At 38.0% G+C, this 26,534-nt stretch overlaps 1 protein-coding gene across 1 annotated transcript in view; it reads right to left on the reverse strand.

The window, feature by feature from the left end:
• The window catches only part of FYB1 (FYN binding protein 1), a gene marked incomplete at its 5' end in the record, with an annotated part of 38,994 nt that extends 12,959 nt beyond the window's left edge, over positions 1 to 26,035 (reverse strand). Inside the window, 8 exon segments of the mRNA XM_084225365.1 lie at positions 1,194 to 1,338; positions 4,079 to 4,235; positions 6,410 to 6,527; positions 7,915 to 7,961; positions 8,771 to 8,790; positions 9,966 to 10,015; positions 11,602 to 11,770; positions 24,937 to 26,035. Coding sequence (XP_084081491.1) covers positions 1,194 to 1,338; positions 4,079 to 4,235; positions 6,410 to 6,527; positions 7,915 to 7,961; positions 8,771 to 8,790; positions 9,966 to 10,015; positions 11,602 to 11,770; positions 24,937 to 26,035 — 1,805 coding nt within the window.
• Between the last annotated feature and the right edge of the window lie 499 nt (positions 26,036 to 26,534).

Below are 26,534 nucleotides of genomic sequence, written 5' to 3' on the forward strand. Positions count from 1 at the left end.
TACTGGTTGTATGAAAAATACCAGCCTGAAGGCAGACTTTTCCACGTGCTGCTGCTGAAGCTCATGGGGATGTTCTATCAGCCAGCCAGCTGCAGTCCTTTTATTCCAGGCAGGCCTCTAAGCTAAGGAGCCTCATGGGATGCAGTAAAGGCAGGTGTAATGGCTGAGTGCTTCAAGAGGGTCGTCCTACATACTGAAATCCTTTACACCCATATGCAGATCTCTTCTCTGAATCCCAGCTCTGTTTCTACACATCAGGACATTCAATGGAGAATGGTTTGTCGAATCACATGTAAGCAGCAAAATTTCCTGTGAGGTCTTGCAACATAATTACCACTGTCATACTAGGCTATGTGATAGCCATGAGCCTTGCAACAAGACCACTAAGGTATTTCCCCGCCGCAAGTCTGATCTGCTGCTGGATATGTCCCTCCTCTAGCTGCAGATCTATTTGAAATGAAAAAGATGACACATTGTCATAGAGAATCTGCAATGTAGCACTGCACTGCAAATGCATGGAGACTGTGCCATAGAGAAGAAACTTCCAATGAAGTAAAAGTAAGTATAGCTTATTGTACCCATCTCATGGAACTTGAGAAGCCTTGTTTTCAAGGCTAAATTAATGAGCTGCACTCTCTTCTGAAGGATTACCCTAGACAGGATTTCAGAAGTCCCTTCTCATCAAAATGAAAGGGGTAGTCAAGAGTTAAAGACTCATGCTAAGGCTTATGAAGGCAATGAAGGTGATCAGGAGTTCCCCTGTGCAGTGAGTGCTTCCATTGCTTTTAGAGTCTTCTAGTCTTGCATCTTAGAAAAGGGAGAATGTGACTCCAAAAGACAGAGCAAGTAAAGAGAGGGAGAGAGAGAAGAGAACTGGACTTCCTGCAGGTGATTTGCAATCCTGTATGGCTAGCACTTTTTTCTCCTTTGGATTTCAATTCAGTAGGTCCTCTTCCAACAGTATGGGCTTCTCCTAAGTATGAGAGCTTACAGATGCTGGATTCCAGAATTCATTTAAACTCCTCTGACCACACATGAGCTACTCAGTCTGAATAGCTGCATATGATAGTTACACATTTCTTATATAAATGGCTGTTTTATGACAAGAGCTGGATTTGTTGTTGGAGAACTTCCCCTGTCTAGGCTGACCCAGGTGAATCACTTGTTTCTTTTCATGCATTCCTTATACATACCTGCTCGCAGTGTCCTGCTCTCCAACATCATCATATGTTTCTTGGTCACTCTCTGTATGTTTCACAGCAGCTCTGGTGGATGGTTTTTTCTTTCTTTTTAAAGAATCATAATCAATCTCCACCATGGTTGTTTTAATATATCCATCTAAATAAATGAAACCATGCAGTTTAAGGGTCATGATAAAGGCATGATTTTAACAAGAGGTTCAGAATCAGTGACTGAATTGTTTTGTACAATTTTTGAAAACTTTCAAAGAAATGTTTCATTCCAAGCAGCCTCATCTATCAACACAAATACAAATATCAGATCTACAATATCAGATCTATCTCTGTTAAGCCTTCCTCAGCTGATGTTCAGTTCACCTATTTGCTTCTCAGCTACAGCAGAAGAATTTTCTGTGCAGGAATCATGGGGCAGACTCCTTTTCTCAGCTGGCTCTGGAACCACGTGTGCCAGGACATCTACCTGCTCCCCCACCACAGGTGCATAAAGAGATAACCTGGCCTGAAAGGCTCAGCAATGGGGCACCTGGCACCAAAAGGGCTCAGCCTCAGCTAAGAATCAACACCTTAGTCTGAATATTTGATGTGGGAAGAGATAAAAGAAATATTCTTGACTAAGACACCCTGTTTTACCAACTATAAAAGACACATGAGTTATCACAGAGGCAGAAACTTCTACACACACCCCCTTAAAGCGTGAGAGACCTCTCCCTGGAGTCTGGACACACAGTTACTTCCCTGGGGATTGGATTGAAGGAAAGAATCTCCATGTGTGCCCCACCAACAATTGTATGGTAAGACACATTGAATCGTAAGTCGTATTATTTCTTCACTAGCTGTAACATTAATTAAAGGTACCTTTAACCTCGCACTGTATTTACCTACTAGTAGTCTCTTTTTGTCCTTATTCCTGTGTAGCACTAGTTTGGTTTAAGTTTTATGTCTGTTAGCTTTATTTCTGTTAAATAAATAATCCATTCTATAACAGACCAAATCAGCCATTGTTAAGGAACTCGCAAATGAGAGTGGGTTTTGGGGTGCTGGCCACCTCAATAAAGCTACTGCCTGCTGCCAGAGGCCAGGGCAAAAGGCAAGGACTTATCTAAACCCCCACATCCATTTGTGACACCACTGCAGTCTTGTGGCATATTTTAGGGCAGTCCATGATATAAAGTTCCTGACAGGTGATTAGGAGGATCATGTGCATTGATTTTTCTTCAGGTTGGCAGACATACTGTAGCTGCATTGACCAGAGCAGTTGACCTGAGATGAGGAACTCTGTCTCTCCTGAGGGTAATTTTTGACAGGTATAGTGCCTGTGCAGGAGTGCACAAATGGATTTCTCTAAGGTGAAAAATGCTCATGCATTTTTTTGAAAATGGAAAATTCCCCACTCTCCTTCTGAGCGAGAGCAGTTTTTAGCGTGTTTCCTCTCAAAGAGGAAGACATTGATCTTTCCTCTCACTTAAAGGATATGAACTGATTTTCTTCTTTTGTTTGGTCTTCACAGACCTGGTGTGTGAAAATGGAAGGCTGAAGCACTGGTGTAAAAAATTGGTCTGTATTATTGAAACTTTTCATTGAGAAGCCTTGTACAGCTTCAAGTTTTGCTGATACAAAAATTAATTAATGAAAAGTAAAGTAAATTAATTAATGGACTGCACATGCACTAGAAAATACCCTTCTCCCAACCCTCACCAAGGTTTGATTTTCTGTGTACAAAATGATTAATGTAATTGACTTATTTTCACAACTTCAAGGTATCATGGAAAAACTGTTATTGGAACTTGCCTCTTGAGATCATCTTGGCCAATCTCTCTAAACAAACATGATCTTCCATTAGAGCGAGTTGGCTAGGACTGTGTCCGGTCAGGTTTTGAAGATCTCCACAGATGGGAGACTCCACCACTTCTCTGAGCAACATTTTCCCTTACTTGGTCACCCTCACAGTAAAAAAAAATGTTTTCTGCTCTTCAAATAGAACCCTTGTGTTTCAGTATGTGCCTGTTGCCTCTTGCAAAGTCACTAGGTAACTGGAAAGAGCCTGGTTCTGTTTTCTTTAGATCCTCCAACCAGGTACTTATGAATAAATATAAGATAGCTCTTAATTTTCTTTTCAGCAGGCCCAGCTCTCTCAGATTCTCTTTGTATGAAAGACACTCAGTTCCTTACTATCTGTATGTTTCTATCACTACAAGCTGCTCAGTACCTGTTGGTATCATCTATAATTTTGTGGAACTCTGTTCTCCATGTGTGAACTGTCTTACTAATTTTATTGGCATTTTAGTTCCCCTAAAGATCCACCAAATGCTTTTAATAATTCAGTTTGATTTTATGGATCAACCTTTTATAACCCAGGAGCCAGATCATCAACCTCTTTATACTCAAAGATCCACTAATGGTACTTACACTTTAATAGGAGAAGCATTTAGGATTTCAGAGAAAACAAAACCTGGAAGTCAGTTAGAAACTTTCCATAAATAAAAACACTTAAAAAATGCCCTAATATTCTCTAATTCTATTTTAAGAACATCCATGCTACGTTTAACACAAAGACATGAAAAAACATGATACTTGTTACTTGCAGGGAGCAGAATTCTGATGCTATTTGAAGGCTGGTGACAGGGAATTAATTCTTAGTATGTCAGTGAAGGTCCCAGCATGCTGTGCCTAACTTATTCCAGTGCCTATAGGTGTTATATTATGTTTTGCAGTAACTCCCTGCTATGAACTAGCTGAGGACAGAAGGGTGACTTGGGGTAATTATTTACTTTGGTGGCCAGTGACTCAGACATGGTAGGGCTAGTCCTTGGTGTAATGCTCACATGTTTGCTGTCATGTAGTGAAAACATTCAGGAGCACAGTGAAGAAAGAGAACTCACAGCATCCTTTTATCCTGCCCAGCCACTTTCCTTCTGGGTTGTCTGTGAGGCGAATGATTTCAATCTTATCCCCCTGTTTGACAGTCAGTTCATTCCTCCCTCCCTTGTGGTCAACGCAAGCTCGTGCCTGATGAAGGACTTCAATGGGTCCTGTTAACTGAAGAAGGAACAGAAGGTATTACAGATAGGGAAAAATTGAGTTCTTTCCCAGACATTCAGAAAAAGAAGTAAAAATAATGATAATGATGGTTATTTGTTTCATTGACATTTAAAATACTGTTGCCAAATAAACAGAAGGGCTTCCTCTTGCTCGAATTACACAGTTTAAATTAAAATCAGAGATTAAAAGAGAGGGGAGAGGCATGGCAATACAGCAATTGAAGAACTCACTGGCAAAATCACAGAAATACTAAGATTAAAATCAACAAATTAGCCGGTGACACCTCTTATGAGTTCACAAGATGCATTGAATGCCAATGGGTGTCTCCATTTATTTCCAGCAGAACTACTCATAGAATCATAGAATCTTTTAGGTTGGAAAAGACCTCTAATATCACTGAGCTCCACCATTAACCTAACACTGGCAAGTTCAACTAAACCATGTCCCTAAGCACCACATCTACAGATGTTCTAAATACCTCCACGGGGAGTGATTCTACCACTTCACTGGGCATCTCTTCCAGTCCTTTGCAACCCTTGAAGAAATTAAGAAATTTCTTCAACCCATGAAGAAATTTTTCCTAATATTTAAACTAAACATTCCTTGTTCACAACTCAGGCCATTTTCTCTTTTCCTATCCCTTGTTACTTGGGGGAAGACACTGTTGCCCACTTGGCTACAGTTCCCTGTCAGGCAGTTGTAGAGTGAGAAGGTCCCTCCTGAACCACTTTTTCTTCAGACTGTTCCAGCATCTCAGCATCTTTCTTGGAGTAAGGGGCCAAAACTGGACACAGGATTCGAGGTGCAGCCTCACCAGTGCCAAGTACAGGGGACAATCAGACAATCCCTGATCCTGCTGGCCACACTATTCCTGACACAAGTCATATGAGTAAATATTCATTAACATTAATGTTAATGAATCAGCCACATAATGCTTTGTGTTTACTATTCTACTCTATATATAATTTTGCAAGTACTCACAAGAGATGATCTTGCTGTTTGCTGATGTCCAGGATTCACTTTGTGAGGTCTTTACATTATGTTATGAAAAAGTCATTTTAGGATTTTGTATTTGTGACTTTATGTATTTCAGAGGCATAGTGCTCTTGCCAATTATAGACTAACTCAGGAATGTCTATCCTGTAAAATTGGCCAATAAATGGGAAAGAAAATGTGCATTAAAATATATTTGTTTAAGAATAATAAAATACCTTAATTGGTATTTTAGCTTATAGACTGTGCTCCTGTGGCAGGACCACAGTCTATAAGCTAAAAGCTTTCTGCGCACTAATGCCTACACTTCTTGTGACTGGTCTAAAAAAAAGACTTGGCACCCAATAAACACCAGCTAACTCATTATTATTAACTATGTGTACTTTTAATATTTGCTTCTTAATTCATGTGAGGCTCTCCACAGCAGACCACGGCCATGATGTGAGCCACTATGGCTTCATGTGTACAGAGCATAATAGAAAGAAAAACAAAGCTGCCCACTGTGTACAGTGACACTGAACGGAGTGGAACGGAGAATTGTGACTGGGCATTAGTTAAGAAAAACTGACTGGAAGAATTGCAAACTGTGAGAGCATGCTGACCACCAGCTATGCAAAAATGATTTAAAACAGAAAGAATTGTCTCATCATTTAGCCCCAGAGAATGACTGTAGCTCTCCTATAGAAGTCTGACTTTCCTCCTCCTCATTCAGGCTGGAATTTACTCTAAGTACCCCCCCTCCAAGGCAAGGGTAATGTTGCAATTTTGAAATATTTAAAGGGCTAAATACTTTTGTATCTGACTACAGTAAAGCAAATAACACTATGTGTATGGGATTAAATTCCAACTTTTATTAAGAGCTTTTGATGCTATTCTAATGAAATAAATTATTAGAGACAGAAAAGTGAAAACAGATGATTTTAAGGCATCCTTACACAGAAAAAAGGTGAGAAAGTAATTTAATGAAAACTGTAAGCAAACGGTCTTTGCCATCCATCAGTGCAGAGCTTGCATTCAAACATATGCCAAACAAAAAAAGGTAGCTTAAAGCCTTTTTCAGAATTTATGCTGGTGTTTGAAATTGTTTTGTAGCAAGGTGAAAAGTCTATTTTGAACTCGATAATGCTATATAATGCTGCTGGCATAGCTTTGTCCACATTACGAAATAAAAAGCTTACTTTGAACTTTTTCCTCAGTTCATTCTCTTTCTTTTCTTTTTCCTTTTGTTCCTTCTTCTCTTGGTCCATTCTCCTCTTATCTTCTTTGCCCCACTTCTTCGCTTTTCCCCTTGATGATCTGAAAGAGCATTGCCAGGACAGAATGTGTTAAGAAAATCTTCTTTAGACCTACCTTACCCAAGGCTGGCAAAAAACTGCAGTTGATGTAAAAAGACTTCTCCAAGTGAAATCAAAGCTACAGATTCTAAAACACAATGCAGCTGCAACAGATAGAGTAAGCAGCCCTTTACTACATTTGTAAGTTACAGTGTCTGCCCTCATGAGGGCAACACACCAGACAAGGTTATCTGCCTCCACATGTGTGTATCCAAATGTCTCTGAGATAATTTTGTTGAGCATGCTTGTGAACTGGCAGCAGTCTAGGTGTTGTACTGGATGCAGCTGTTAAATATTTATCCAGGCCACCAGTGGTTGATGCAACCTGAACTAAAGCCTGAGATGCCACAGGACTGTGTTTATAAAATTGATTGCAACCTATTCCAGCAGTCTACACAATGAGTCAGTTTCTGCACGCATTTTTTCACACCAGGGTACACTACTTGCTGTGCCTTGTGTACTGGAAGGTACTGTGGTTTGGGAACTTGGGATGGAATTAGGCCTACATCTCCAGCTCTGCCATCTGGCTGGAACACCTGTGTTTTAGAAACCCTATGGAACTGATCAAGTGGAACTCCCCTTTTTTTTTTTCCCCCAATAGTTTTGCTAGACAGGTAGGCTCAAATTGCTAAAAACAAAGTCTGAAATGAGGATCACTTGGGCTATAAATCAAAGGGAATTCAACAATAAATTTTTGCTGAAAATTGTTGTACATCTGAAATACTCTACATCAATTACTTATTCAGAGGGAATTAGAGTTTTTCTTTGGCTATTGTAACACCATAAATCCCATAGATTTAGACATTACTGGGGTAGAGAGACTCATCAAAGGAAAGGTCTAAATGGTAGAAGAATAAGCATAGCTTGTATTCTGTCTCTGTAGCTATACTAGTTCACTCAGGCAAAAAAAAATTGTCAATCCAGCCTCTCATAGGAGTTCTAATAATATTTATCTGAAAAGCAATTAAAAAACCCACAAGAAAAGACCTGTCTGGGACCATAATACCTTGGGGCTGAGCTTATTTTTCCTCCTCGGCTGTAATTCCAACCAGTGGTTCAGACATACGCCTTAGAACAGAAATCAGAGTTCTGTTACCTCCATCACAGTAACTAAATTATTTAATTGCAGGAGTTTTGCCATGCCAGGGCATGGCAGGTCTAACAGGGAAAGAACCTGTGAACAGACAGACTTTCTCCAGGTGAAATGAACGAAGACAGGGACTGCAGGGAACTGAAGACAGTCCCTGGGAGGGATTGCAGCAGAATAGCACTTTCAAACCAGATGAAATACATCTATTAGAAAATATAGTTATAAAGACACAAGAGGTTATAGACTTTAGAATTACTACCTGATGTCATTAATATCTTCATACATCTCCCCATCACTTTCTTGACCCTATGAAAAAGAATCCATTTTCAATGGTCTAAGTACAGTTGAAAATACATGAAGAAACTTGGTCTGCTATATAAGCTTCATACAAACTATATAAAAACCATTTATAGCAAAAAGCAAATACATTTATTCTTCCCCAAACAAATTACTCCATTATTCAAACACATTATTCTTTTATTTCTGTTATTTTTTTTTCAATATCATACCTATGAAGCCTTGGATTGTTAGAATCACCCAAGCACATTGCTTAATCCAAAGTGGATGTTTTAATTGCAAAGTGTGCCCTGTACACACTTTGCAATTGTAAAGTCTTCATCATTGCTGATGATTGCACTGCCATGATAAAGGTGGCAGGGTTAGCCCTATTTAAACTGGAATGCTAAGAATCTAAATGGGACTCAGATTAGGGTCTAAGAGATTGTCTTAGTCCTTATATAGTGAGGTGCTTAATCTGTAATTAGCTGAAATATTAACTGAAATATTCTGTTACCAGAATGGAACAGGACCATAATTTCTTTTATTTCTGGAAAATTACAGTGAAATGAAATGCCAGTGGTAATAGAAGACGTAGTTTTCCATTTTCTTTTTTTTAATCAATTTTTGGTGTCTAGCCAGCTTTGATAATTTGTTCCAGTTTACTCTGCTTCTCTGATTTTATTTCTATCCTTCACAACAAATAATTGCTCCTACAGCTTACTGTGGATACACTGGATTAAATCTGCAAGTAATTGTTTAATGTCTTGAAGAAATTTCACTAAACTTGTAAGTTTTTGCTAAAAAAGGATAGGTTTATGTTGCTGGAGAGTACTTACCCTCTGTGTATTTCCATGACCTACAGGAACAAAAGAAAAAAAAAACCAGGATATTTATTTTTTTTCTTGTACAGAAAACAATTCATTCTAGCATTAGCTATTTAAAATTGCCTATAACATCAGTGATATTAACTAGAAACTTTTATTATGCAGGCTCCTGTTTTTTGATGAAGGTATGAATGCATAATTCAGTTTTTACAGATTGCTTTCATAGAACATTGCAAACTAAAAATATCTACAAACAGCATATTTCACTATGTATTTTAGAAGTGGAAAATTTGTTTTAAAAAATCTTTAATAACATTAGTGAATTTACCTATGTTATTTGTTTACAAAATCACTACTTTTATGAAAAAGTAATTGTCAAAAACCTAATAAATCCAAAGAGACCTCAAAGAAATTGCTTGCACCAGCCCAACAGCTGAACAAGTATGCCAAAGGCTCTTTTCCTAAGCCAGCCTCTGCCCTGCGTAGCAGATATTCTGTGAATCTCCTGATTCCTCCTTACTCTGCAGGCAGGTAGGTAAAGAAAGCTCTGTTCCAGCTGCACAGCCTGCAGTGCTGAGAGTCTGGATGGCCAACACACTAAATGATGCACGGTGTGCCTGGCACAGACCAAGTGCCACCAAGGAGGGATCAGAAGGCAGATTGGCATTCTTTGTGTCACAATCTGCTTGTCTGCTGCTCCTGGTACAGCTCACTGCCTCTCACCAGCCTCAGACCACAAAGTGACAGTAAAAGCACAGTCAACCCATCTTTCTTTTTTTTTTTTTTTTTTTTTCTTTTTAATCAAGTGCCTCCTTCACCAGACCACACAACGTCAACTCTGAAAGAGCAGCATTCATTTTGGGTCAGGTTTGAACATCTGGTGATTTATAGTCCCAGCATATTTCTAACCAAACAAAAACAAAAATAAAAATAAAAATAATTTAAAAAAATAGAAAAAGAGGATAAGGGGGGGGGGAAGTAGAGATATTCAATGCAGTTTCTGAGAGTCTATCTTATTAATCACAGAACATCAGATCCATTAGTGTTATGAGACAAGCATCTTCACCCATAAAGTGGCAGAACCAGTATAATTAGTAAACAAATCACTCTTGAATACAATAAACTTTTCTTTATCTTATAAATACAACATGCTTACAGCTTCTTGCAGTAGTCATTAATTAAAATGTATAAAGTGTATGCATCTTACCTTGTGAAACAAATTCAACATCATCATAATTTTCTTCATTTTCTAGGTTTCTGTAAGTATGAAAAGGTAAACATGTGAAACCTATGAAGATGGTTTTATGATTACATTTTCGTTAACCATTTTTCTGGTGCTTTTTATTATCTATTTTATACAAAGGCAGAACAGTCTATTGAGCCCTATATCCTACTTAAGTACACACATGATTTTCTAAAGTGTTTTCTTTGACTGTGACTCAGTTTCAGGTGGGGCTATCTTGATCTAGAGTAAAAAACATCAAAGTGAGCCAAAAGCACTCAGAGAAAGTGTGGTATGAAAAATATCATAAGCAGATGAGCTGACTGAATGGAAATAATCTGTTGGGCTTTTTAACCATTTTTGCAGGTGCAGTCTTCTTACAGTGCAAAAGTACAATTTCAGACTTTTTCTGAATGCTAAATACAGCTCTGAGACTTTGACTTGTTGGGCTTAAAGTCTAAACAAGGGACAAGAGAAACGGTGTAAAGGTTAGGCCAGGTAAAATGTCACCAGAGCTCTTAGATTTAAAATCTTGAAATAGAATTAAGAATATAACAATATCAGGGACTTTTAACTTTATAATGCTTTGTAACAGCACAAAGAAAACAAGGGCTGACAGTTATCATCAAAGAAGTGTAATCAAAAAAGGACTTGAAAGCAGAATGGGATGTTCTAAAACTGGCTTGATGGGGAAAGCATGGAGACAGGTGAAAGCAAAGGTGTTAGCATCCGGGCACAAATTTTCAGCAGAGAGGAGAATTTACAGGGCACACAGGAGAGCAGACAGGGCATCTGGAGGTACATTTCAAAACTGTCTGATGACAAATTTGGCTCCTATGCCTTGGTAAAGAGGAGGGTACCCAGCATGGTGCTGCAGGTACTGCGGCTGTGAGGCAGGACTGATGCTGTCACACAGCGCTGAGCTGGACACGCCTCCCTCACTCGTCCTGCCCGCTGTGATGCTCTTTGCAGTACCTGCTGGCCAGAAAGCAGTTCATTATTCAGGCTCGGCTCGATTCTGGCCAGTTTTTATGCTGGACTCGAGTACTTACAACTCTGTCAGCAGAGGTTCCACTTCTGTACGCAGAAGCTCTTCAAAGGAGGATAAAGAAAGGAGCCCCATAACAACAGAGGCCACGTCATGGCCTCAGGGCTGTTTCACAACCAGCGCTGAGCTCAGTTCCTCCAGCTTGCAAAGCTGCTTCCCAGGGTATTGGCTCATAGACCTGATGCTCCTTGCCCTCTTTGCCCAGAAAAATTCAGGGAAAACCTTAAGCTATTGAGGCAACTGATTTTCTATCAGTGTTTAAAGTTTTTAGATTGTTCTGGAGTAAAAAACCAGTCTGTTCCCTTCCCCCTACCCTCACCAACAGAGGACAAAAACAAATTGTTGTTATACACAAGACAATTCAGGGAAATGACTGAATAGATGGAGGGTACAAACGAATATAAAAAGCTAATTCTAAACAGGCCAGGTACAGGGTGGGATAAGGAAAGTAGTGTGAGACACCTCTCTCTCAGAAACCTGGAACTCATGCAGCCTTCACCTGCTATGCCAGGAGGAAAGTGATTGGCAGAGAAAGGTGAGTAAATAAAGCTCGTGTGGCTTATGTTCACTCACATTATTTCAGAGCTGGGCTTGATGTTTCTGGGAGGCAGACTGGGAGCTGGTGGCACCTGCAGGGACGGGTGAAAGGCTGGTGGAGGAGGTGGCACAGCTGTGTGTGATGGAGGTAGGGCAAGTGCTGATGAGGAAGCTGTCTCCTGTTTCAAACCTTCATTTTCAAGACCTGAAAAATAGCAGAACAGACTGAATTTATCAAGCAAACATCTGAGGAAGGAACTTTGCTGTGTTTGAAGTTTTTGGGTAAGATATCAGTACTGCAACCACCCTAGAGAAGGTATATTTTGTTGAACCTGCTCTTAGATATTTTTGTTGCATTATCTTATCACACTAGAGAGGACTCTGCATTCAAAAATGTTCTCCCTGTACAAGGCCATGAAAATGTCTTCGCCAAGACACGAACTAGACACAAAAACAGCACAGTTCACCCAATATATTAATACCTGTGTTTCAAAACTAAATTATAATTTAATTCCCCAATACACTTAAAAGATCAGCTCGAGTTTCATATGAACACTGATGTAGACTTGCTGAGGTTTTTTTTTTTTTCCCTCAAAGAAAGAGTTTTAATGGAAGGGATGAGAGACAAAAACATATTTTGGCCTTTATAAAGAGAGGTACAGGTCTCTGAACATCATTTTTAATGTAAGTTGTAGGAAGTCTAACAAGCTCAGATTAGAAAAGTGGCAGTCTGCAAAGCTGCACAGAAGCTACACCCTCAACAGACAGGTGTAGCCTCAGAAACTGATGGTGCTGTGCACTAGGCACAGAAGCCACAATTACTTGAGTGAGCTGGTATGCATGTGTGCTGCACTGAATTCATGCTCCCTGCACAAGCCACAACCAAACCATAGCAACCACTGCTCTGAGAGTTGATTTTGAGAGAAGTTTTTCTACACAAGCAAATTAAGTCAGAGTTTTGATGCTATGATGTTTTTGAAGTATCTTTTTTTTTTTTTTTTTGGAAGTATTATTAGTGGATTAAAATCTAACCAGAAAAGAACTGTCCCCAGCTGCAGGAAGACAAATCCAGAAAAACCCAAGGAAAAGGAGAACAGTGGGAAAAAAAAATTCAGAATTCTGTTAAAATCAATTACAGATGAGAAGAAAACCTTTGTCTTCTGGAGAATTTATTTAAGTTCACACCTGTGAGAGATTAGAATCTTGTCAAGTAAAGGAAATTATAACCTCGCTGAAAAAAAAGTTGCTCAAAACACAGAACAACAACAAATATTTACTAAAGTTTAATGGCAAGACTCAAAATTGCAAGAAGCTATTGAAAGAGCTTTTTTAGCTTATTGGATGTTTGGAATTCTGTCCTTGTGACAGACAGGAAAAGGGGAGTTGGTAACTTTAGGATGGACCTTTCCATATCTCACAGGGAAATCAAAATGAAATTATCAAGCCTTGACAGTTTTTACTACCACACAACTCAAAAAATTATGGATAAATATTTCTTCATGGATGCTTAGACCAACTTGTCAACATATATATAAACAATGGTGCATTGTAAACCTGTCAAGTTCCTTCATTACTTAAACAGCAAAATACTGATAGTCCCAAAATGGATGATTACACAAGTGAATTCTTTTGTGGTTTGTGCATTAAGGAATATGCATATTACAAAAGAAGATCCTTACCATTTATGATATGTCAAGATTAAATATGTACTACTTATCCTTTTAACACTTTATTCAAAATATAGCCCAAAAGTTAAGTAAAACAATCCTTTCTCTTAGTACTGAGGAGGCTACAGCAGGGTCAATGTGTGCCAGCTGGAGAGTACCCAAAGGAGAATAGTGAGAATGAGTTCTAGAAAACATAAATTCCTAAATATCTTGAACAAGTGGTGGTGGTTTAGGGAAATGTGGTAAGATTGGGGTAAAACAAAATTAATACCTAAGTCTCTGTTAGTGAAGAAAGGGATAATTTCTATTTTCCCCCCTTTTCCAAGTAACACGCTTAAAAGCAAGCAACATTTGTTAGAAGGCACTTTGTAACAGTGAAAGAGGAATTTTCATGCTTTGAGATCCATGTTGAAGAAGCAGGATAAATTTATGGCATGGATAAGTTCTAGTACAGTTGTTCTTACCCTGTACATTGGGATGAACATCAACATAGTGACAAACAACTTCTTTATACCCCTTCCGATTCAATGCTGCCATCCTTTTATTGCTGTCTTGTGTGTTACACCACGTTTGAAATATGAGATCAACAGCTGGAGCTATACTAAAGTAACATTTTGGCTAAAATGTGTCTTTCAGTTGTTTGAGGGATGTTGACAAGACAGAATACTACAGAGTTTTTGTTAGGGGTACTTGTTTAAATTTGCTTACTATTAAAATCTGCACCTTACTGTTTTCTAAGTTCCTTCGGCATCAGGTTCTTCTACTTTTATTTTTACCTTTGCACACAGGGTCAAAAGACTTTTTATCACCACTGTTTTATACCCAAAAGGTATTGACAACACTGGAACTATCACATAACTAAGATGTCTTTTCAGTGACTTGAAAAGACTCAACCTTTTAAATCTCAATCAAGAGTGCTTTTTTTTTTTCCTTTTTCTTTCCCATGTAGCAATTATTTCATAGCTATTTCTGTTATCTCTCCAACCTTTCCAACACTGTAGAAAATCTGGCACTGGAATTCTACAGAGCATATACTTGTCTGCCACATGTAGTGATGAAAATTGCAAGTCATTCTTCATCTGGCCGTATCTCTACTGATTGCATCCAGGGTTTCAGTATTTTCTCCAATTTTCATCTCTCCTCCTGTTTTGGAAGTGCAGACTCCTGACTATTAAACTAATGTCCATGAGCAAAAATCTTTTATTCAAAAACTTTGTAACTATATGAAAATTCTTTAAGGGTAAAACTCCCAGAATCTAGAGTACAAGCTGATAACCCTTATGCATTATGCTCTTGTGTCTCATCATAGTCCTTACCCAATTGTAAAGCTGCTTATAACTTGATTTTTTTTCCCTCCAAATCATTATACAACCTTGTTTTGCAGGTATGGTTTACATTTCTTCATTATATATGTACAATTGCATTTGAATAAAAGCAAACCTTGCTTAAATGAGCCAAGGTTACACCTCACTGTGCTCTTGTTGTATCTGAATATTTGCAGACTTTATCTTATCATTTAATTCTTCACAGTCTTTATTCATCTGCAGACTACAATTTCTCATTGCCCTAAAACTTCTTATAAAGATGAACCTATGTCCAGAATATGAATGTATCACCAGATGAATTCTAGAGTCTAATCAAATAAAACAACAATAAAGGAGTCTGTTTTTTGGTTTGGTTGGTTAGGTTTATTTTTTGTTGTTGTTTTGTTTTGTTTTCCTGAAAGCCATGTTAATTTGTATTAATAAAACTCTCAAATTTATTTTTGTGTTTTAGTAGGGAATCCTATATCAGTTTTTCTGTGGTTACATCTACATTGACCTAACAGAGTATTGTGTGTGTGCTCAACATGCATATGAACCTTTTGTCTTCATATTGTATTACTTCTTGTGATAAGTCTTTTGTAGGACTAAGGTAAAAATTCTTCCCAAGTCTCTGTGCATAATACTTCTTTCATCTGATGTCTCTTGAGAGCCAAATCCAGGCAATAGGAAAGTGAGCCAGGAAAGGACACCACATGCACTTTAGATTAAGAGCTTATTTTTAAGTATAAAGGCTGAACAACCTGTCCTTTTTAATTTTTGTAATTTGTTATCATCTAACAGTAACTAAATGATCATCATATTAACGGAAATACTGTTTTTTTTTATTTTCTAACTATTATAACTGACTTCTTTGCCTTTAGAGTTTTAATTAGCTTAACTAGTTACACTTATGACTGAGACTGATGTAGGTGTAAAATACTTTAACTCTAATACTAGAAATAGTGGAATGATTTAGGTAGGAAAGTGATATGCTGAAAAGCTGTTTGGAAAAGAAGGTGTAATAATCACGCCAGCTGAGCCAAAGCTATCATAACATTCAATACTGGCTTTTTTTTTCCTGTTTTACACTTGGTACTATAAAAACATGGAAAAGCTCCATGAAGGTAGTGGAACAGCAGCCAGGAGCAGACACACAGATCAAGAAATTAAACTGAAACTACATCCTGGCTTCACATGCCCCTGAAGCACTCTCATCACAGTAAACAGTGTTAAGGGTGGTCACCCTGTGGCAGCTTTGACAGCTAACACCTCGGTTTCGAAATAGCCTCTCCTCTCAGGACACTCAGCTTTTTCACACATAGTGCTGCACAACAGCAGCATAAACAGAGGCAGAAACGGAAGCTCTTCAAATAGAAACAAAAGAACAAAAGAAAAGGCACTACAGCTGTATAGAGAAACCTCCTATAAAAACTGTCCACAGAATATCTGAAATATCCCATTGAACTGCTGCTTGTGGCATTAAACTTCTTTAATCATGCCCAGATCCTCAGCACTTACAGAACAAATATGCAGAGAACACTGCAAAAATCTGTATTGTGCTCTTGGAGAACCTTCTCAAACAGTTTTCATATGGGCACTGGCCAAAAGTTCACTTACATTCTTGGCAATATTTGTTTATCGGGAAGTGAAGGACACTGAAGTTGTCTTGATGCAATATTTGTGACTTTGACCCTTGCCATTCTTGGCTTGTGAAAGGGAAACACTGATACATCTTTGGTATGACATCTAGAGAAAGATCCCATCTTGTCTTCATGTCCAGATATTCTGTATTTAACAGCAGAAGAAATCAACCAGCATAAAAGAGCATAATTTCTATGACTCTCCCATGTGAACTCAACAGACAAATTAGAAGTCCAGCTCTTTTGGAACTTGTGAATTCTATGTGGGCAAAAGCATTCAGGACAGAATGAGAATGAGAAAAATCCATTTTCACCCTATTAAAACCTTCAGTGCTGTCTTGAGATACTTCATCACTCTGTCCTGAGATGTTCATACCATAAATATGTGGCTAAACAAAGGGAAGTCCTTGCACTGCCTAAAGTCTGTAATGGACTACACCCAGAACATGTGTTACTCGGTGGAATGGGAATCTTGAGGGAAGTAGTCCTTTGGTCACAGATGGTTCTCTGTTTTTGAAAATTGTAAAGTGAATGGGACTCATGTGCAGGGGTGATTTTGGCTCATAAAGTATTCATAAGACTTAATATGTCTCTATTTATTGCCTCCCTAAATACTAGGGTACCTCGGTGTTTGGGTAAGAGATTGGCATACAGAAGAAGGTAAACATCCAATTATCAACCTAAGCAGAATAGAAAGGTGACAAAGGAAAAAAAAAATTCCACATCTTTTTTAGCACTCATACCAGCAGTTCTACATCCATCAGCTGAAGATACAAACCCCTCTGTTCAATCCAATCAGTATTACAACAGAATGTGTTTATTTGGCACAAAGCTTTTAATTGGCAACAATGAAAAATAGTAATTTTGATAATCTCCCTTGAAGCGGGCAAATATCCTGTTCTAGCAGAGGGTGGTCTGGCTTCAGCTATTCATATTTTTCTTACCCTTGGTGGGACTGCAGCAGCAATGTATGCCTGTTCCCAAAGCCAGCAGCACTTTAGAAATCCCAGTTAGCTCAGAACAGCTGTGTTGATCTTATCTGCAATACAGTCTCTTGCAAATACATTAGTCTGGCCTCCAGTCTCCAAATAGTTGAGACTTAACCACAAAGACAGAACTGTTAATGGTATTTAAGGTATCAGGCTGTAGCATCCTGCCTATCCATTGTCCCAATCCAGAAATTTCTGGTCCAAGCCTGCATCCTAAATAAAACTGGAACTGAATAGCAATGCATAGCACTGTGTACATTCCATTTTGAGTGGTCTCATCATACCTGCTTCCCCATAAATAGACAGCATAAATACATTCATATGTAAGAAAAACCCTTCTATAACAATGCAGACTCTCGCAACATGCAAGGCAAAAATGGATTATTGACTTTGCATTCTAAAAAAACCCCACTGTCTTTCTTTGGCCTAGAGTATGGCATTTGGTGAGATCTTATTGCCTTTGACCACTGATGCAGTGAGCTCCTTGTCTGTTGCTGACTCTTGCTTTTAGTAATGTTTTAGTAAAAGTAAAACCTGAGAGTGAGCAGGTTCTACAAGGAAACTTCAAATATTCTGCAGGAAAAAATGCTTGTAATTTAAAAATTATTAGTGAATTTTTATAGTTTTCATCATAACATGACTTCAGGATTTTTTAAGCAGTTACATATCAGAAAGTCTTTAAAAGACAATTTTTATAAAGCAAAATGCTTTTGAGCTACTCTGCAAGCCCAACATGCTTTTCAGTTTTACTGCAAAGCACCTCACCACTTCTACATGCAAGACCTGGGTAGCTTTCTGGGTTTTACAGAGGGTTTACTAAGAACCTGCAATAACATCTGCAGCAGCTGATCAGCCACTTCCTACTTCATCTGTAATGCGCAGAGAGCTGTGCTCTGCTCTGCTTCCCTAACCACATTTTCGTTCAGATACAAGCCATGGTTTCAGATTTCACTATTATGCTGCTTTGGAGCTTCTCAGAGTGAGCAGGTAAACTTAGAAAAGAGCTGAAGCTCAGGGCTTTTGATTATGCTATTGTGACACATACTGTAGCAACAAAGTTCAGTTGTGGCACTGCTCGCACCTTGAAAACAAAGAGCACGAAAAGTTCTGGTTGTTGCTCTCCTCGAGTCCAGACTTTACTTTTAAAAATGCCTAGGTGCAATCTTTTATGGGTTTTATTTTCTTTTATACTTCTCATCTCTCCTGATTGTCCTCCCAGTTAGGTGATGAAGCTTTTTTTTTTTTCCCCTGTGTGCAAACAAAATTATGTCCCAAAAGGGTGGAATTTCAGACAAAGGGGAAAAAGGGGGAAATGAAGACCTAGGTCTTCATCCTTTTTCAGATAATTTTGCTCACGGTTGCTCATAACATCATGAAAAAGATGACCAAAGCAGGTGGAGAATCTGTCTTTTTTAAAGCACAACTTCTATTGGTCTCAATGAGAAAATCTTTCCACAACAGATGCACAGACTACCTTAAGGGTGTTTCACATAAGGTTTAACACTTATTCTGACACTTATATTCTCTAAAATATCATAGTTGACATATTAAGACTTGACATAATTCTAGACCCCATACAAGGTTGGGGATTTTTCCCCTTCCATGTATATAGAGACAAACAGATGAGGAATATAGAGCACATAAAGTGAGTGTCTAAATTTACATTTAAGGTTGAGGGCTGAAAAATATTAAGCATGCACATAGTCTTACTCCAAAAAGAAGGCTCACAGTTTCACATAAAGTACTTCAGCATGTAAAAGTTTGCAGGACTGAGCCTTGCAGTGACTAAATATGAGGTTAGATATTCCTAATTCTTTAGGGGTCCGGCACTTCTTCTGGGCAGTGCTGACTGACACAAGGAAAGTGATTTCCAATTCAGATGTGTTACCATAGACAAAAGACTGTACTTATCTACAGAGAAATACAAAATTAAATCAAATTGAACTGCAGTTTAAACTTTCCATTTGTCTGATTAAAAGCCTTAATGACTACTTCTGGTTCTACTAAAAATATTTATAAACCTGACTCAATTAGTTTTACATTGCATGGTATCATGTCTTTTGCAAGAAAAAAGAATAAAAATAGACAACATTCAGAGATGGAGGACATATAAGACAGTAATAGTTTAAAAATAGTCTTTTATAATTCATTTGTATTTGAAAAAGAAGGCAAAAGAAAATGTGCACAATGATGCAAAGGCAACTTTGTAAAGAAAATGTACTGGAAAACTTTTCTCAAAATGTGACTATTTCCCAAACTCAAAAAATGATGAGGGGGTTTAAATTTTTTCAATGTGAAAAATAATTACATCATACATACCATGTTATATAAAAAATCATTTTCATAAAAAAATTCCCATGCAACAGCGTCTTGCATTTGGATAGTGGAAGTTTGCTGATTTTCTCTTCAGAATTTGCAAACAAGGAACACCATTGTTCCAAATGCACATATCTGAGGAGGGTTCAATTTCAAGAGGAAACCAATGACCTCAGGAATGTTCTTTACTAAAAGGAACCTTTTAGGATTAAAAAGAAATGTTAGATACAATTTCAAAATCTTCCTAGCAGCTTTACTGTGAAAGGCACGGGATTTTTTGGGTCTATTAATACTGAATATTTATTGCAACATTTAATATCAAAATTTTCAAGAACTACTGGAAGTTTTACACATATGAACTATAATGAACTATAATTTGAATATATTTTCTATAATGAAATATATTAGTTTGTGCTGTGTTATTACCCATGTAATGCTACCCAATGATGAAGATTGATTAAGAGCATTTCTCCCTGTGAACCAAAATACGTCTAGAAAATAAAAAGGTGAAAATACTTGCACTAGTAGGGCACAGATTGTTTAAAATTCAAACATTAAGCATGCTGCATAGGTTTTACCTCTGTGAGTTTCTAAGGAAATATTTAAAGAGTACAGAGAAATTAGAACTTTCAGCTCAGAGAGAAATTTCAGTACATATCAATCTTCAAATATGAGAAGTACGTGCTAATCATTCCTGCAATTACATGTAAACAGACTACAAAGCTTTATTTTTTTTGGGAGCTAGACACCTTTTGGGTTCAAGATGTATTCTACAGTAAAGGTACCAGCAACATGTCCAGAACTCCATCACCATAGTAATTCTGTGTATCAGGGAAAACAAGGTGTTTTCCAACTTGACCATAAAGCTGTCTATAAAATAGTGTGATATGCTAGATACACTCTCTTGCTAAAAAATGTTGTAAAGTAGGCTTTAAGCAAAATATGTGTCAACCTAAAGAATGAGAAAATTTCAGCCAGTTATTATAACTTTTTTGATCTGTAAATTAAATTTATTGATATGCTCTGTGTTCACATTCTTTTCTGGAATCTGGACAGGTTTCAGAGCACTTGAGGTGTTGGCACAGCAGAGATGCTTTTGTTTTGTGACCCATATAATGCAACCACATGATGAAGGTGCATAAATAGGTGCTTCTTCTTGTGAATCAAAATAGGTGAACAAAAGAACAAAATTTCAGAAATTAAGTTAAGGGAATTTTACTAAGCAGAAGTAATTACTCAGTTCCATCAGTTTTACTTTTTTCTCTCCAGCAGCTTCCTTTCTGTCACCTTCCATGAGCTGTATTTTTTCTGCATCCTTATAAATTTTCTTTTCTAACTACTCCTCTTAGCAATTTATGTCACGGGCTGCTCTCATACACAGTGTAATCCTTAAGGCACTGTGTTAAATCCATCCAGCACTGACCCTGTCAGAAGGTGGGCAATGATTTCAAGTAGAGCATAATACCTCATGTGCTTCATTCAGACCTTTGCAGAGGTCCAGACCTATTGAGCCAATTTGTTATGCATATACTTTGATTCAAAACAGAAGGGGCCTCAAAGCCTTTCAAACTAAATGTCAAACTCTCACCAAAATTAACAGGTGCACTTGCATGTTTTCTCTTCTGAGTCCTAAATTCTGCATCTTAGTTTCTCAACTCAGGAGTGGTTTTAGCTGACTCAATGGGATTTAGGGCAGTCAGCTGCAGAAACAACTCCAGAATTCATGTGCAGACTACAACAAGTATATACATGAGAAAAATAGTTTTCTGTGCCTCCATCCTGTGATAAAAACAACCCACATCTTACTGTTAATTTTCTAGAATCAGGCAGTCCTGATTATGAATTAATTCATGAATCCTGATTATCTGATTCTAGAAAATTGACAGTAAGATGTGGGTTGTTTTTATCACAGGATGGAGGCACAGAAAACTACTGTGGCACCTATGTGCCACAAGTGTGGCATATAAGCCATAACAAACAAAAATGGAGATACTTAGGAGAAGATCTGCCAGTTGCAGAAGCCTTGATAATTCACAATAGAGAGGTGTCTTCTGATGTTAAATGGATACAATTTATTCCTTTAAAAATAAAATATACCCTAAGACATTTGGAAAATGTTGCAGAATGTTGTAGCTAAGGCAATAATCAAGCATAATGAGTTTAAATATTAATTTGCAGTAGGTTTTGTGTACTTTTCCTTCCTTATACACAACAGCATCAAGTGGCACTCTGAGCAATCACCTGCAAGGAAACACTCAGTGTTGGTTTATCTGTTTTCTTAGGCAGATTGATTAACTAACTAACTAACTAACTAACTAACTAACTAACTAACTAACTAACTAACTAACTAAGACAGATAAATAACAGTCTCATTCATATTTCTCTAAGGATGGTTGAATTAATTTTTAAATTGCAGTGATTTATCTTTTTCAATATTGTAAGCCATACTGGGAGTTTAATTTACAGTTTTGTCCACATGTTTTAGCAGAATTATGTGACAAACCCTTGACCTTTTAAGGTAATGCTTCAAAAAATCCAGAGTGGTAGGGTTTCCTCCACAGCCTTAATATTCTTTGCTGTGGAGGCTCTTTAAAAATTCTGAGGGATTTTCTCCCTGACTCAAGCAGACTGACAGCATGTGCCCACTTTTTATTCACTGAATAAAACTGAAGCCCCAGTGTTTGTTGTTCAGGAGTCGTACAGAGGTGTGTAGAGCACTGGGGCTTCAGCCTCTGGCTGGCTTTGTGTGTGTGGCCACCTGTACCTGTATGATACCATGGCACTCAGTGCAGTTCTCCTCTGGAAGCAACACTGCAGTTGTGGCCTCACATGGAAAGCAGTCAGAAAAATGACTTTGTTTCTCTTCTTTTTTTCTAAGACCTTGGGTGTTTATTGTAAAACAATATAGTTTTTATTGTTTTCTGAACACAGAAGGCACATGTACCTCATTGATTCTTAGCTGAGGTAAATATGATCCATCATGGAAAATTGCTGCAATGGGACATAACACAGGAATTTACTATTCTGCCATGTATTTGCAGGCCCAGACAGGAATTTCTCAAAGCCTGCCTTCACTGGAATATAGTAGCATGTCAACAGTGAGACTTTCATGAAAAATACATTTGTATCAACAGAAGTTTTATCATGAAAAGTTTTTCAGGACTAGATGAAAATTTCTAATCCATGGCTAGGCAGACATCAAACTAACATGCCTTAGTATTCATGCAGGCATGGTGGATTAAAATCCTTCTCCCACACTTAACTAAGACTGCTATGTCAAAGCTAAGTCCTTCAGCCTCTAACATTTAATGTCATTTCATGCCCAGTGAATACTTATTTTCAAAAACCAGTAAAACAGGTTTCACTGGAAAGGATAACAACCAAAGAAAAAGGGGTGAATTGATACTTTTGAGAAAGCACAATTCAAATTCATGTTTTAAATCAGGCAATACAAGGTTTTCTATAGTGCAAGCATATGCCCCTAACACAAGTGTAAAAACCACTATGTGTGGAGGTTTTCTCCTCTCAAAGAACAAAGCAAAGCCTAACTTTTGCCCTTTTACAGACCAAAAGCTCCAAAGGTTAGATCTCAGAAAGCTTTGTTGAATAGAAAAATTATTTTCATTTGCTTCGTCTTCTTTATTTTCAGCACCTGAATCACAGCAGCAAATTAAGCAACTATGGAAAGCTTCTGTTCACCAGGACACAGTAATGAATAGGAAAAATTTGTGCTGTGAGGGGGGGCGTCTTCCTGACATGACTTTGATTCTTGAAATGACAGTTAAGAAAAAAAACACAGTTCAGTTTTTTTTATCTTCCAAGAAACCTATCAACAATGAATAACTGTTGAGCTGAAAAGGAATTTGTTCAGTATTCACTCTAGAACAACTTGTCTCTCCACCAGAACTGTTCTATGTAGACTTCTGGCCACAATGAAATGGGCTGCATTAATTAAAGCCAAACAGAATATCAAGGTCTACATGCTAGCTCTCTGAAGTTCAGGGACACTATAGAAAGCTTGCCTGGATGTGGTTTCTAAATCTTTCACTCTTGACCTGCTGCTGTGACTGTGAGATAGAGAAGACCATGTCTGATCCTTAATTTCTACTTAGCTGTGTGTGAGTTTTGCAGCATAACTGGAAACCACCTGGGCCACCATGCTGGGCAGGTCCATCCTTAGCTTATGTTCCCATGACTGTCAGGGTGGTGGCTGCTCTTACCCCTGGTTAGTGACAACTGCACCCTCTCCTTCTACAAAAATTCTAATATTATTCTTACAGCCCTGCTCACAGTATTAATTGAAAATGCACGGGCTAAATATTTCTTATGCTCAGTTTTAAAAAGAGAATGAAAAAAATGCTTTGTGTCTATAACTGAATTGGAACCAGAAAAAAAATCTGAATAAACAATGAGCAGAACAACAAATAAAGATCCTTCAATTAATTGCTTAAAGTAAATTTAAAAATGTATTTTAAATAAATTGTCATTTTCTGTATTTCCAGTCTTTGTCAGGATTTCTCAAAGTTTTAACTAGCAAAACTCTTACTCTTATATAATCAAAACATTTACCTGTCTAGTTAGCTGAAAATGCTCTTTCCGTATTGAGATTGTATATGACCCCATTTGTCTTAAAGATATATACCAATTTGCATCATTTGAGGATCTTGACCTGATCTTGGATTTGTGAGAACACTTCCTTAACTGTAAGGTCACAGTTAAAACCAGAAAACCAGAACACAGCAACTGAAAAGAAAACAATTTTTTAAATTACCGATACACTCCTAATCTTTGAGTGGAATTCATAGAAACACAACATATAGCTGCATGCAGACACTGTGTTTTTAATGAGGCTTTTTCTCTTAAGAGAAATCAGCTCAGAGTTTTGCATGCTGCCACCGCCCCTCTGAACGTCTTCTGCCTCAGGAAGACCAGCCTTATGTATACTCAGAACTGTTGAAACCACAGAAGATACAAGGACAAATTATGTACCAACCATTATGTTACATGAATGTACCTGATTTACCACACATGCACAGTGTAGAATTAGAGCTCCAATCCACTCTCAGCAACTTCAGAGCTCCAAATCACACTATGGGCATACCCCTTTCTGACTAACTATACTTAAAATGGAAGCATCTAAGTTGATCTGTTTAATTAAATCAGGACTTAAATGCCTGTTGAGAAAATACTCCCTGACACAAGTTATAGCTGCATCTGAGTAGTTTTAAAAAACAGGTGAACCCAATACAGTAAACATTCTTCCTGAACTTTACCACTGAAAGACAGAGAACATAATTTTAATTTCTGTACAGAAGAGACAGAAGCCCAAGCTTTAAATGGTTTTTTGATGCCCAAGTTATTTCTGAACAGCAGAGGAGATTCCATCTGAAATTAACCTGGTTCTAAATGCATCAAAAAGCTAATACCTAAGGAAGCAAGAACAGAGTGGACTTACTGTTTTTTTGGCGGCTCTTCTGGAACTTTTCCAGGTGCACAGTGGGGGGTCTGCTGGGCTTTTTTGGGGGCTGGCCCAGCTTGGACAGCGGGGGCAAGATTTTCCGCTTGGGTACTCTAGAACTCATGTCCTCATCCTCCTGTGAGTCATCTGATGGTCTTCCTGCAGCAAGCGCTGTATTCATCTTACGGAATTTAGGAGAAGAACCTGATTCTTCCTGGGCGATTTTGTTGAGAAAGATGTTCTTGGCAGCACTCATTCCCTTTTCTTCAGTGTCTTCTGCCACAGTTTTGGGGGTTCCTTTTGATAAGTTGAACCTGTGGCCAGTAGGCTTCAGAACTATTTTAGGAAAATTACTGTCTGGAGTTTCTGCAGCAGAGTTATTATTTTCACCCATTTCTTTTGCTTCTTGGTGTGCATGTATATTTGTTCTAGGTCCAGACTGTCTTTTCAGAGAATCACTTTTATTAGAAGTGTCTTCATTCTGAGATACCTCATTGTTTAGAGAAGGTTTCTGCGCAAGAGGTGGTTTAGTAACAGGAGGCTTGGGCTCATTTTCTTGTGTTGCAGACCTTAATTTTTCCTTAACTGCAGCTACTTTGGAGAATTCTGGTTTTGCCTCATTCTGTGATGCAAAATTTAAAGTAGGTTTTGGTCCCAGAGGATTTTTTTCTTTATCAGGAGGAGCAAGGAACTTGTTCCATGCAGGTTTTGGGTTCAAAGGCTTTGGGTCCTCTTTTGATGGGTCACTGGTTTTGATAGAGAGTTTAGCGCATCCAGCTTTTTCATCATTTCCTCTGTTAGTGGGCTGAAGCTGAACACCAAACCTTTGTACCACTGGGTTCAAATGTGGTGGGTTTGGATCTTTCTCTGGTTTATCCTCACTTGAAGGCTTGACTGCCAGAGGAGGCTTAGGCTGAACAGGTTTGTGAAGAGTACTGGGTCCTGGACAAAATGCAGTATATCCTTTATTTGAAAATTTCTCAAGTGCTGCTTTCCTTGTCTGTAATTCTTTGGGGACATCTTGCCTTGGGATTTTGATAGGTCGACTGCTTGAAGGATCCTCTGTGCCTCTGCTACATCTCTCAAATTTCTCCATGAGAAACTTCACCCGCGGCTTCTGATTCCACAAACATAAAGAAGAGAAAAACAAAGGGCAGCAATGGGAAAGTACAGTTGCAATGTTCACAAATACTTTACTTTAAAGAGTTTCCTGGTCTGAGGCTTTACTACTGCTGATTGGCTGAGGAGGTGCTATAGCTCATCTTCCTGTAGAGTTAAGAGAAGCTGAGCATTTTGTTGTATCCTTGCAGTGTTTATGCGATATTTTGAAATTTTCATTCAGGCGTTGCCTTTCAGGTACTGCAGGTCCTTTTGGACATATTATAATTTCTGTTTACTTTTGGAATTGTGAACTGAAGACATACTAAACGTAAAAAATTACATATGACTTTAAAATCAACCTACCTAAAAATTTTATTTTCCTGTGATAAGAAGTTCCTGTACTGGAACATGGGGGGAATCTACCAGATTCATGTTATTCCTGCTAACTCTTTGGAGAACTGCAAGTTCCTTTGTTAAAAGAAATTCTTCTGTTT

Source organism: Fringilla coelebs, assembly GCF_963513975.1.
Source record: "Fringilla coelebs genome assembly, chromosome: Z".
NCBI lineage: Eukaryota > Metazoa > Chordata > Aves > Passeriformes > Fringillidae > Fringilla > Fringilla coelebs.